This window comes from Felis catus, chromosome C1 (assembly GCF_018350175.1).
Source record: "Felis catus isolate Fca126 chromosome C1, F.catus_Fca126_mat1.0, whole genome shotgun sequence".
In the NCBI taxonomy this organism is placed as follows: Eukaryota; Metazoa; Chordata; class Mammalia; order Carnivora; family Felidae; genus Felis; species Felis catus.
Genome location: NC_058375.1, coordinates 95,085,584 through 95,097,624, shown reverse-complemented (window position 1 = coordinate 95,097,624; position 12,041 = coordinate 95,085,584). Strand labels below are relative to the sequence as shown.

General features: G+C 51.2%; 1 protein-coding gene across 1 annotated transcript; it reads left to right on the top strand.

Moving 5' to 3' along the window:
• Positions 1 to 6,061: 6,061 nt before the first annotated feature.
• Positions 6,062 to 10,327, top strand: ADORA3 (adenosine A3 receptor). The gene is made up of 2 exons (XM_006935002.5): positions 6,062 to 6,973; positions 9,218 to 10,327. Exons 1-2 carry the CDS (start codon positions 6,624 to 6,626, stop codon positions 9,822 to 9,824), a joined length of 957 nt encoding a protein of 318 aa, XP_006935064.2. The 5' UTR covers positions 6,062 to 6,623; the 3' UTR covers positions 9,825 to 10,327.
• The last annotated feature ends 1,714 nt before the right edge of the window (positions 10,328 to 12,041 follow it).

The following is a 12,041-nucleotide window of genomic DNA, read 5'->3' as shown; positions in this document are numbered from 1 at the left end:
TGGCAGGTGCCAAGGGAGGGACCGGTGATATAGGTATGGCGGGGAGAGAAACATCCCAGCGGGACCTCACCTGACAAGCCCTCTCCCAGTCTTCACTGTCCTCTCCTGAGGTGAGGAGGCCGGTGAGAGGCTCCTGTCCCCGAGTCCCCTCTGATGTTGGTACAGGGACAGTCCTGAGCAGACCTCTCCAGCCTCCGGGCCTCAGTTTCTTCTGCTGTGGGCAGAGATGAGTAAGACGGGCCTCTCGGGTGGTGGTTTTGCTAACTGAGTGAAGCGGAGTGTGTGAGCGGCGTTGTGCACTCTACAGAAAAACACAGATACTGTTTTTCTTGGAATACTCACAAGCTTGAATAAGTAGAAGCAGCTTCTCAACCTTCTTGAGTCAAGAGCATTGAATTTAGTGCGGCCCAGAAATATTCCACGGGATCAGGTTGAACTTAGGCAGTTGGCAATCTATCCCTGTCTCCTTTGCCCTTCATTCTGGATTCCTTCCTTCGTGTTCGGCACCATCTGAGGTCGCTCTAAGCAGCGCTGAAAGGGGGTTGCCACCAACTCCTCCCAGCTTCTCGTTTTCTCGCTCAGCCTGAGGTCTGGGAGGCAGTGGGAACGTGCTGCCACCTGGTGGTCACTGCTGAGCACAGAGCCCCTGCCGACGCTCGGGAATAAGCCTTGTGGACACTTGAAGCTGGTGCGGGGAAGCCTCTGCCCTCGCTAAGACTCTTGTAATATGAGCATCTCCTTGCTTTCTGAGTGCCTAGAACCTGGAACAAGTTTAGAGTTAGCTGAACCCTTCCCTGGACTCTCCATTAGGGCCTGGAGGCCTCCTGACACACGAGGTGCGGTGGGGTGTCTGGAGGGTGGGGCGTGCACCCCCAAGGAGTTTCCCTTTGTTGAGCAGGATTTCCTGTTGCTCAGAGTGAAGGGACCTTGACCTCCCTCTGCCCCTTGTACTGGTTCTGAGTATCCTGAACTCGGGCCACAGTTCCTGGCTCCTTGGCCAAGCCGGTGTGGCTCAGGTCAATGGGTCCTAGTAGGAAGCCCCCTGGGGACAGTGCCTCCAGATCAGCCCCTAGAGGAAGGCTTCTGGAAAGGCCCAGTCTCCTCCTCCTGTGCTGACCAAGAGCAGGGAAGGGAGGGATGCTGGGAGAGGCCACCTTCTTGGCCACCTCACTCTTTTTAAGCCTCCACTGCTGGCTGGCAAGCAAGAAGCTTTATAAAAATATAAGGTTTTGGGGAAGTGGTGATGGGGCCAAGAGGAAGCGGACAAACTGATTTTGTGCAATTCTGCAGGCAGCAGTGGAGTCCATGTGAGCCAACCCCAGGCGGGAGCCCCCACCTCCCAGCTGCTTGACATCCTGTCTCAGCAGCCTCCTGGACCAGTTTCTAGGACTCCAGAGGGTCCCCCCCACCCCCGGGCTCCTGCTCAGACAGCATCTTGCTGTGAGCGCAGGGTGGTTGCTGGGGCTTCTCAGGCTTGTCTGGGAAGCTGCAAAGGAGCAGATGAACATCTGTCTGACCAGCCTCTCCTGACTGAGCAGAACCCCAAGGGCAAGGTTGCAGCCCTGTGGCTGAGCTGTGTCCAGAGGTATCGGGCCAGGGTTTGGGACAGGTGAGGCCTTTCCCTAGGACTCAGATGCTTTTCCTGTGGTTCAGGTTGATGGATTCCCTCCCCGATCCTTGCCTCTTCCATGGAGTCCATGTTCTTTTAATAAAACCCAAACAGACATGGCCCTTCTTTTAGATGGGGAAATTCCCTGAGCCACATCTCACTTATAATTTATTACTTAAAAAAATTTTGGTCGGGGGGGGGGAATAGGTGGCTCAGTCAGTTAGATGTCCGACTTCAGCTCATGTCATGATCGGTTTGTGAGTTCGAGCCCCGCATCAGGCTCAGAACCTGGAGTCTGCTTCCGATTCTGTGTCTCCCTCTCTCTCTGTCCCTCCCCTGCTCACACTCTGTCTCTCACTCTTTCTCAAAACTAACTATTAAAAAATGTAAAAAAAATTTTTTTTTAATTTTTTTTTTCAACGTTTATTTATTTTTGGGACAGAGAGAGACAGAGCATGAACGGGGGAGCGGCAGAGAGAGAGGGAGACACAGAATCGGAAACAGGCTCCAGGCTCTGAGCCATCAGCCCAGAGCCTGACGCGGGTCTCGAACTCACGGACCGCGAGATCGTGACCTGGCTGAAGTCGGACGCTTAACCGAGTGCACCACCCAGGCGCCCCCAAAAAAATTTTTTGGGCACTCTGGTCCAACAAAACATTTTCTTTCTATTCCAGATCTCCCCCCTGAAGCCCTGCCAAGTGCCCTGCTAATTCTTTCACCTGTCCGTAATTCAGAGCAGGTACCAGACCTACACTATGCTGGTGCTCTGTTCCCATGATCTTGGTCACCTCTTTCTTCTCCATGCGTTGAGGCTAGAACCTCCCAATGATAATATGGCAACGTCAAGTTCAGGGACACCTTGTACTTGTGAAAGCTTCACGTGGCTATTCACTGGCCCACTCATTTACCGTAGCCAGGAGCCTGGGTTTGAATGCCGGCTCTGCCACTTTCTAGCTGCGCAATCCTGGGCAAGTTACTTCACCTTTCTTTTCTCCTTTCTTTCTTTTTTTAATGTTTACTTAATTTTGAGACAGAGAGAGACAGAGCGTGAGCAGGGGAGAGGCAGAGAGAGAGAGGGAGACACAGAATCCGAAGCAGGCTCCAGGCTCTGAGCTGTCAGCACAGAGTCCGACGCGGGGCTTGAATTCGCGAATCACGAGATCACGACCTGAACCAAAGTGGGACGCTTAACCTACTGAGCTACCCAGACGCCCCAAATTACTTCTCCTTTCTGAGCCTCGGTTTGTTCAGCTGTGATTATAGTAAACATTTCATCAGACAGCATTGAATGAGACCATGAAAGTAAAACCCTCACCGTGGCAGGTGGTATGAGGGAACATGCTCAACCGGTCCTAGCTGATTCTATGCTTAGTGCCAAGCTGCTGCCCCCTGGTTCACTGAGGAGCTTTCCTATTCATTCATTTATCAGGAATATACTTGAGCACCTGCAACCTGCCAGCCATGGTGGGGGGGGGGGGCTAGAAATGATGAGTGGAGACCCCTATGCTCCAGGGGCGTAGATAGCAGGGGAGGGGCTTATAAACACAGCATGGTGAGGGGATGTCTGGGAAATTCTCTTCAGGGTCCTGTTAGAGAATAGTCTTGAAGGAAAAGTGCTTGTGTTCTAGGTGGACACAGGGAGAAGGGCTTTCTAAGCTGGGCACACGTGGAGGAGGAAGAGAAATCATGGTGGTGCTTGCGGTTTTGGAGAAGAGGGGGATCCAGGCACCAGGAGGCTGCAGGGGGCTGGAAGAAGGGTCTCGTTTGTCATTCCGAAGGGGCCGGACTTGATCCCGAGGGCCGCATAGAGGCTGTGGGGAGACTTGCTTCTGGGGATGGCTCAGGGGGCTGAGACGGCGTGTCCATGAGAGATGAGGGAAGTTACCCAAGAGCAGCTGTGGGGCATGTGGGGGGGGGGGGACAAGATGACCATCTGTCCTGGCCTCTCTGTCTTCTTTTCCAGCCTGCTCTCTCTTCTTTTCCATGTTGCCTTCTGGCACTCGGTCTGGAGTGAGAAGTTGGCTCAGGACCCAATACTAGGCAAAAATGCTAAGTAATGTGGAAACCTCTCTCCTCATCCCTCCAGTCACCCCCCTGAGCACGGATGGGTTCAGCCTTCCCTTGGTTCCTGGACAGGAAATGTCCAGAGAATTCAGGAGACACAATTCCCAGGTGGGAAAAGGGGTCTAGGTCAAGGTGTCTCAAGTGCGGCCCCAGCCTCTCCTTTTCCCCCTAGATTATTCTCTCCCAGGCTATTCTGCACCCACCACACTGCTCTTGTTATAGGTGCAGGGACACAAAGCCCTCTCCGTGGCTTCCCTAACACAGCCGAGATGGGCTGGTTAGAAAAGGACTCACTCAGGTCCTAAGGGAGCATGAAAGGGGTAAAGATCAGGTTTCCAGCTCTAGCTGTGGAATCCATCCCCAAAACCTTGCTCCACTTTCTGTGGCTGGATCCGTGGCTCAGGTACTTTCCTGGCCCCTGCCACCTTCTCCCTCCCCCAGCTTCTGGCTCATAATGACACAGCCCCCCCACACCTCTCTCTCTAAATGTGGAAGCTGTCTGTTGCCTGACCAGCTCTCGAACGCGGAGCAAGGCAGACCTGGGTGGCCGAGCACCCCCCTGGAAACCGCTCCCTTACTATACATTCGCCCCAACGTAGCAATATGACTGGTCCCTACCCCAGAGTGTCTTGCTCTCACATATTGGCTGTTTGGTCCTACCGGGTGGCAAGGGGCCAGCAGAGAGGGTATTTTTTTTTTTTTTTTACACCCTGTCACCAAAATTCAACCATTGCCTTAGGGCGAGAGCGACTTCTTTCGGTAGCATGCAGCCTCCTAGAACTTGCTCTCTGTGACTTCCTCCCCTGAAGCAGAGATAAAGAAAGCAGTTGCAGTAGATACTCTTGTGAGAAGCTGTGCTGGAGGCTGGCGAAGCTTCTCAAGTTCCCACGGTGCAGGGATGTGGGCATGGTTAACACTGGAAAACGCTGGAAAGGCGGCGATGCTTGCTGCTGGAGAGGGCCGCCGCCCCTTAATGTCTGGGGGGTTGGGCCAGGGTGAAGTGGCAAGTCCAGGAGGCATGGGCAAGGTTATTCAGACTTGGGCCAACTTGAGATGGGGGGAGGGGGCGTGGGGGGAGCAGAGGGTGACGTGGAAATGCCACGGCCCCGAGGTGTCTCACCGGTGCCCTGGCAAGGATGTGAGCAATGCTGTTGAATTTTAGTTCTGGCTGCGCGTAGATTGGGGTTATTTAAGGCAAATATTATAAACCTTCCGATCCACTGTGTGAGCTCGGGTCCACCCATCCCTTCTTGCTGTGTCTCTAACCCCAGTGGACAGGACTGGACCTTAAATAATAATTGCATTTAAGTGTCTGATTTCCAGAAGCTTCAGACCAGGTGATGAGCGACTTCCAGGGAAGCAGTTTGGTTCCTCTTTTCATGCGGGTGGGGGTGGGCGAGTGGGAGGGGTATGCTGTGTGATTATGTACACGCGTGGCCCTTTCTCTCCTTTCTGCCTGGCCGGTCATCCTGTTGTCCTGTTGTTCCTCAAAGAGATTTGTCACAGGGGTGGTTGCTGGTGTGAGGGCATGTGAGACATTGGTGGGCGTGTGGGCTGACAGGGGGAAATGTGGAGTCAGCAGATGTGATGCTTGTGGGAAGTGCTGAGTGTTTTTGCCCTTCTGAGCAGGGGATCTTAGCTTGTCCTCTGGCGACGGGTCTCTCTCTCTCTCTCTCATATGAGGGAGAGCGACAGTGCAAGTGGCGGAGGGACAGAGAGAAAGGGAGACACAGAATCCGAAGCAGGCTCCAGGCTCCGAGCTGGCAGCACAGAGCCCGACGCGGGGCTCCAACTCACCGACTGCAAGATCAGGACCTAAGCCAAAGTCAGACGCTTAACCCACTGAGCCAGGAGCCTGGGCAAAGGATCTTTGATGCAAAAGCTGGGTCCCAGCTGGCCTCAGTGCTTGCTGTCTGCACTGTCTTAGTCTGTGCAAGCTACCGTAACAGAATACTGCAGACTGGGTGGCTTATAAGCCATAGAAATTCTGCTCTGGAGGCTGGGAGGTTCAAGATCAAGACACCGGCAGATTTGGTATCCGGCGAGAGCTAGCTTCCTGGTTCATGAATGGCAGAGGGAGTGAAGGAGCTCTTTGGGGTGTCTCTTATAAGACACTAAGCCCATGCCTGAGGGCTCTATCCCCAAGACCTAGGCACCTCCTAAAGACCCCACCTCCTAATGCCATCATTTTGAGGATCAGATCTCAACATATACATTTTGGGGGGACACAAACAGTCTATAGCATACGCTAAAAAAAAAAAAACCCAACAAATTCTGGCTAAGGCTGCCACCACAATCTATTTCTTGTTCCCCTGTGGCTCCCGTTTGCTTCCTTGTCACGGGATCTTTCTGCTAAGTCAGCAGAAAGCCAGAATAGAAGAGTCTGTGTTTCCACTCCTCTCCCACCCGGCACTACACTCCTATCCGATCCCCCAGTGAATGAATTCAGAAGCTTCTCCCTGCCATTCACACCCCTCCTCTTCTCTTTCCATCTTCTGGCTGAAGGTCCCTGGTCTCTGCTTCCTCTTGGCCCATCTTACTTCCTGAAACACCCCTGAAGAGGGCTGCTTATCTCGATGGAGCTCAAGTGGCCCCCTGGGGGCAGGAGGCAGAGGTCTTGAGCGTGTCTGTCTGGGGAACTAAGAGCCGCAGCACTTTCAGATTCAGCCCACAGAGAACTGTCCTCCACGCTTCCGGGAGCCCAGGGATGTGGGGCCCACAAAGAGGCAAGAAGTGATTGCCCCTAGATGGGCTCTCTCTAAGAAAAGGTGGGGGCGTCTCCAAGGGAGTGTCCCATCGGAGAAGAGAAGGAATGAGCGAGTTGTGAGTTTCAGACTGCTGCTGCTGCCCCTGAACCTCAAGTGAGGTGCCCGGCAAGAGCTCGACTCACCGGGCTGCTCAGATCCCGTCAGCACGCCTGCTACTAGGGAGGCTCCTTGACGAGAGCAAGATGGCTGTCAACAGCACTGCCCTGTTGTTGGCCAACGTGACCTACATCACCGTGGAGATTCTCATCGGGCTCTGTGCCATAGTGGGCAATGTGCTGGTCATCTGGGTGGTCAAGCTGAACCCCAGCCTGCAGACCACCACCTTCTATTTCATCGTCTCCCTGGCCCTGGCTGACATTGCCGTTGGGGTGCTGGTCATGCCTTTGGCCATTGTCATCAGCCTGGGTATCACAATCCACTTTTATAACTGCCTCTTCATGACCTGCCTACTGCTGATCTTCACCCATGCCTCCATCATGTCCTTGCTAGCCATTGCTGTGGACCGATACCTGCGGGTCAAGCTCACAGTCAGGTAAGAGGGGAGGTGTGATGGAGGCGCCTGGGACATGGGGCTACAAAATTCAGATCCCAGACGAGTTTTCAGCGAAAACAAATCCAGACTGGCCTCTGAACTTGAAAGAGGGCACTACACTTCTTTGCACCATTTGGTGTGTGAGGGGCTTAACGACGCTGAGCTGGGACTCTGGAACAGAGGAATGCTCGATCTTTCTCCACTGACTGTGGGCGTGTATGCTCGGGCCCCCGGGGCAGCTAAGGATGATGAAAGCTTGATGCATCTTTAATTAGTAAAAACTGTTCTTGAGTTTTAGAAATGTTGGAAACCTACCAGATAAAATAAGGAGCGAACAGAAAAGAATAGGCGGGGATAAATGGATGGTTCTGTTCTTTGCAGATGTAGGTTATTTTAAAGTTACTTTAACTTTGCTTCCTCTTCCATGTAGAGACGGGGATCAAAACGTTCTCCACTGCAGAAAGCAGTAACAACCTTTCCTGTGACCATGTGAATAGAATAGGCCCACCAGTGGAGACATCTCATTCCCCCAAGAGTCCTGAATAGCAATTATCTCATATTCCTCCTGTCTGGTCTTGGGGAAGAGACGTGGGGAGAAACCTGCAAATCTGCAAACAAGCCAGGGGTCAAAGCCCAGATCTTGAGCTCTGAGCTGGGGCAAGTTGTTTAACTTTCTCAGCTTTGGTTCCTCGTCTTTCCACGGTGGTTAACTTTGGAACTCTGAACTCAGACCTCCCTCGTTTCCATTTTTACCTCTGCCGCTTCCAGTTCGTGCAGGTTACTTGCCCGTTTCTTTTTTTCACCTATAAAGTGGGGACAGTGACTGCAACTTCCTCATGAAATTCCATAGGTCGGGGCGCCCTGGGTGGCTCAGTCGGTTAAGCATCTGACTCTTGGTTTTGTCTCAGGTCATGATCTCACAGTTTGTGAGTCAGAGCCCCCATCAGGCTCTGTGCTGCCAGCTGTGGAGCCGGCTTGGGATTCTCTGTCTCCCCCTCTCTCTGCTCCTCCTTCGCTTGCACTCTTTCTCTCTCAAAATAAATAAACTTAAAAAAAAAAATATCTTTCTAAAAAAACGAAATGCCTGCCCAGTCCGTGCTCGATCAATGGTAGTTCAAACGACTGTTATCCTCACCCGTCACCAGCGATGAAATGGACATTATCATAGAGATAGCTTTTGTTTGTTGTGAGGTTTTTTTTTTCATTTTATTTTTTTAATGTTTATTTATCTTTGAGAGAGACACAGAGCACAAGTGGGGGAAGGGTCAGAGAGAGAGGGAGACACAGAATCCGAAGCAGGCTCCAGGCTCCGAGCTGTCAGCACAGTCCGACGCGGGGCTCTCACCCACGAACTGTTGAGATCATGACCTGAGCCGAAGTCGGACGCTTAACCGACTAAGCCACCCAGGTGCCCCTGTTGTGAAATTTAATTGAGCTAAAGTCTCCTGAGGACACAGTCGGTGCTTAACACAATCAGTTTCCTTCTCATAGTCTGTGTGGAATGTTGTCAGGAAGGATGCTGGAAGGAGAGATGGTGACTCTTGTTGGATGAGCCGTTTTAGGTCCTGGAAGCACTTGAACCTGAACTCCACAACTCCACAGACCCATGTGACTCAAACACCAAGTGTGGATGCCATTGCAAAGAGAGAAGCAGGGGCAGGCACGGGTGGGGGGGAGTGTGGGAGAGGCAAAGTGTAATTCCTGGGCCAAATCAAACATGGCCAGAAACGCGCTTTGAGGAGATAATTTCTCACCAAGTAGGCGATGCCAGGAGACTTAGAAAACTCTTATCCTCCCAGGAATCAAAGAGTTCTTGAGCTGCGAGTGTGGCAATATATTTCTAATCCATTCTAGATGGTATTTCTTTTTTTTTTTTAATTTTTTTTTTAACATTTTATTATTTATTTTTGAGACAGAGAGAGAGAGAGCATGAACAGGGGAGGGTCAGAGAAAGAGGGAGACACAGAACCTGAAACAGGCTTCAGGCTCTGAGCTGTCAGCACAGAGCCCGACGTGGGGCTCGAACCCACAGACCATGAGATCATGACCTGAGCCGAAGTCGGACGCTTAACCGACTGAGCCACCCAGGCGCCCCGTGGTATTTCTTGAAAAAAAACAAAAACCAAAAAAGAAGTCCCTGGAGAAATTTGCAGGAATGCCAGCACTCTCCAGCCTCATCTTCCCCTCCCCCACTCCTTTAGCAATTCCTACTGTGAACTCACCCATTCTCTTCCATTCAAACAGATACAGGAGGATCACCACGCAAAGAAGAATATGGTTGGCCCTGGGCCTTTGCTGGCTGGTGTCATTCCTGGTGGGACTGACCCCCATGTTTGGCTGGAACATGAAACTGACCTCCGAGCACTACAGAAACGTCACCTCCCTTTCATGCCAGTTCCGTTCTGTCATGACGATGGACTACATGGTCTACTTCAGCTTCTTCACGTGGATTTTAATCCCCCTGGTTATTATGTGCGCCATCTATCTTGACATATTCTATGTCATCCGGAACAAACTCAATCAGAGCTTCTCGAGCTCCAAAGAGACAGGCACGTTTTACGGACGGGAGTTCAAGACGGCCAAGTCTCTGTTTCTGGTTCTCTTCCTGTTTGCTTTGTCCTGGCTGCCTTTATCCATCATCAACTGTATCACCTACTTCCACGGTGAGGTGCCGCAAATTATACTTTACTTGGGCATTTTGCTCTCCCATGCTAACTCCATGATGAACCCTATTGTCTATGCTTACAAAATAAAGAAGTTCAAGGAAACCTATGTTTTGATCTTCAAAACCTGTATGATCTGCCAGTCCTCTGATTCCTTGGACCCAAGCACTGATCAGACTTCTGAGTAGTTATCCATGAAAGACCCCTCTTCACCCCATTGACCTTCGGATTCGGCATCAGTAAACACTTGAAGAACCACCCATCTGAGCCAAAGGCTTTCAGGTCCTTAATTCCTTCTACTGAGTGGGGAGCATTTGACTGGCTGCCCCCAGTGGTACCTCCCCTAACACCCCCTTTCTATCATCCAATTTTTTCCTTGTCTTTCTTTGATTCTATGTTCTGGATGACTGACTTGAAGAAAGCGTTCTACTGTTACTACTGCCTCCTGTTTGGGAAGGAGGAGAAGTCAAGGTATCCGAAGGATGCTTTGTTGACTTACTGATGAAAGGTCCCGATCTGGATGTGTGTGGTGGTGACTCAGTTCCTTTCTGTCGTGGAACCAAGCAGAGACACCTACACCATCAGATGCCAGGGAGATGGTGGGAGCAGAGTTTAACGAAGGGGGATTTAAACTGCTGAATTCACCAGTATTTGAGTAAATGTATTTGAGTAAATAAAAGATGACGGCTAACTGTTGTGTAGCTCTCTGCTGGGGGTCAGGGTCACTTGGGGTTGCAGACCCCAGCTGGCTGCTCGTGGCACTCAACCTGCTTGCCATGTTCACCTGTTTGGACTCTGGGGCCCTCACTCCTTGCCTAGAATACCCTGTTCCTTTTTCCTGGGCTGATCGGAGCATTTGCCAACTTTATGAACCATTCATCAATTGTTAGAGAAGGGTCAAAAGAGGCAAAAAGAGAGAGAGAGAGAGAGAGAGAGAGAGAGAGAGAGAGAGAGAGAGAGACAGGATAGCTATTCTTTGCTTAGCACTTTCTATGCCCTACCTACTTTGCATACATTGGTCTGGACACCCTCTGGGGTAGGTCCCACCATTACTATCCTCTTCACTGTGCAGAAGAAAATGGAAGAACAGAGAGGTTAAATAACTTGTCTATAGTCAAACAGTTAACAAGTAGTAGAGCCAGGATTGAAACTCAGCCCTGCCTTTTGGGAGATCCCAAGCTCCTCTCCACCTATTCTCAGACACGAAGAGGGGCTTGTAACTTCTCCAAAGTCCAAACTCTCAAGTTCATCTAAGGTACAATCAGCAGACACATGGATACAAACTACAGCTTGAATGCTCGAGCACAGCCGTACTTAGGTACGCCAGGCGGGGACAGAGTTCCAGCCACACCTTTCAAACACTGAGCGTGGCTCTGGAGATTCAAGGGCACATCTCTGGTGTGGTCCGTGCACGCTTGCAGCTGTGGACTTTCCCCAGACAATGAATATATAAACTTGATGAGAGCAGCAAGATGGGATTTCAATTAAACCACTTCCAAGAGGATAAGTATACTGAAAATGGTTTATTATTATCATCATTAGTATTAGTTCTTAGCCGATTCTGAAAGTTTATCCCGACCGCAATCTTGGGCCAGGGCACGATAACCATATTTATCTAGTTAACATTTCATTTCAGTAAAGCCCCGCTTGTCTCCCCCTATCACCCCAGGAAGAAGAACACTGTCTGGGAAGTTGAAAAACTTCTGTCTCCTTTCCTACTAACCCCAAACTGAGCTGGTCACCCACCCACCCACTTCCCTGCACCGCTCACAATCTATCTTAAAGGCAAATGGCTGGACCGCGGCGCCACTGTCCCCAGAAGTGTGGGAGGCTACCTTCAGCCCAGCAGCCTCCCCTTCAACATTTGGGGATCTATTTTCCTTAAAAATCCAAGCGCCGGCCCCAAAACCTCCACCAAATTTTCCCCTTAATGGCGTCCCTTGTTTGATTTAAGGCTTTCCCCCCTGAATTAGTTTTTGTGCTGAGTTAAAACGCCCCTCCAGGATGAAGCCCCGGGTTTACTGTGGGATTTTCTGGTGACCCTGTTGCATTCTGCTGGCCAGAAACCACCTCCGCCCCGTCGGACCGTTGAGGGAAGGGCTGATCAGTTTTCAGTCCCAGACACAGGCGCTTGATAATTTACAAACAATCTGTAACATTGCAGTAGCACACTTCACACTGTTTTTGAAACTTGAGGGGCGCCTGGGTGGCTCAGTCGGTTAAGCGGCCAACTTCGGCTCAGGTCATGATCTCACAGTCTGTGAGTTGGAGCCCCGCGTCAGGCTCTGTGCTGACAGCTCAGAGCCTGGAGCCTGTTTCAGATTCTGTGTCTCCCTCTCTCTGACCCTCCCCTGTTCATGCTCTGTCTCTCCCTGTCTCAAAAATAAATAAAACGTTAAAAAAAA

Coding starts and splice junctions, on each gene's coding strand:
- ADORA3 (XM_006935002.5), top strand. CDS start 6,624: ATGGCTGTCAACAGCACTGCCCTGTTGTTGGCCAACGTGACCTACATC. Junction 6,974..9,217: donor CGGGTCAAGCTCACAGTCAG/GTAAGAGGGGAG, acceptor CCATTCAAACAG/ATACAGGAGGATCACCACGC.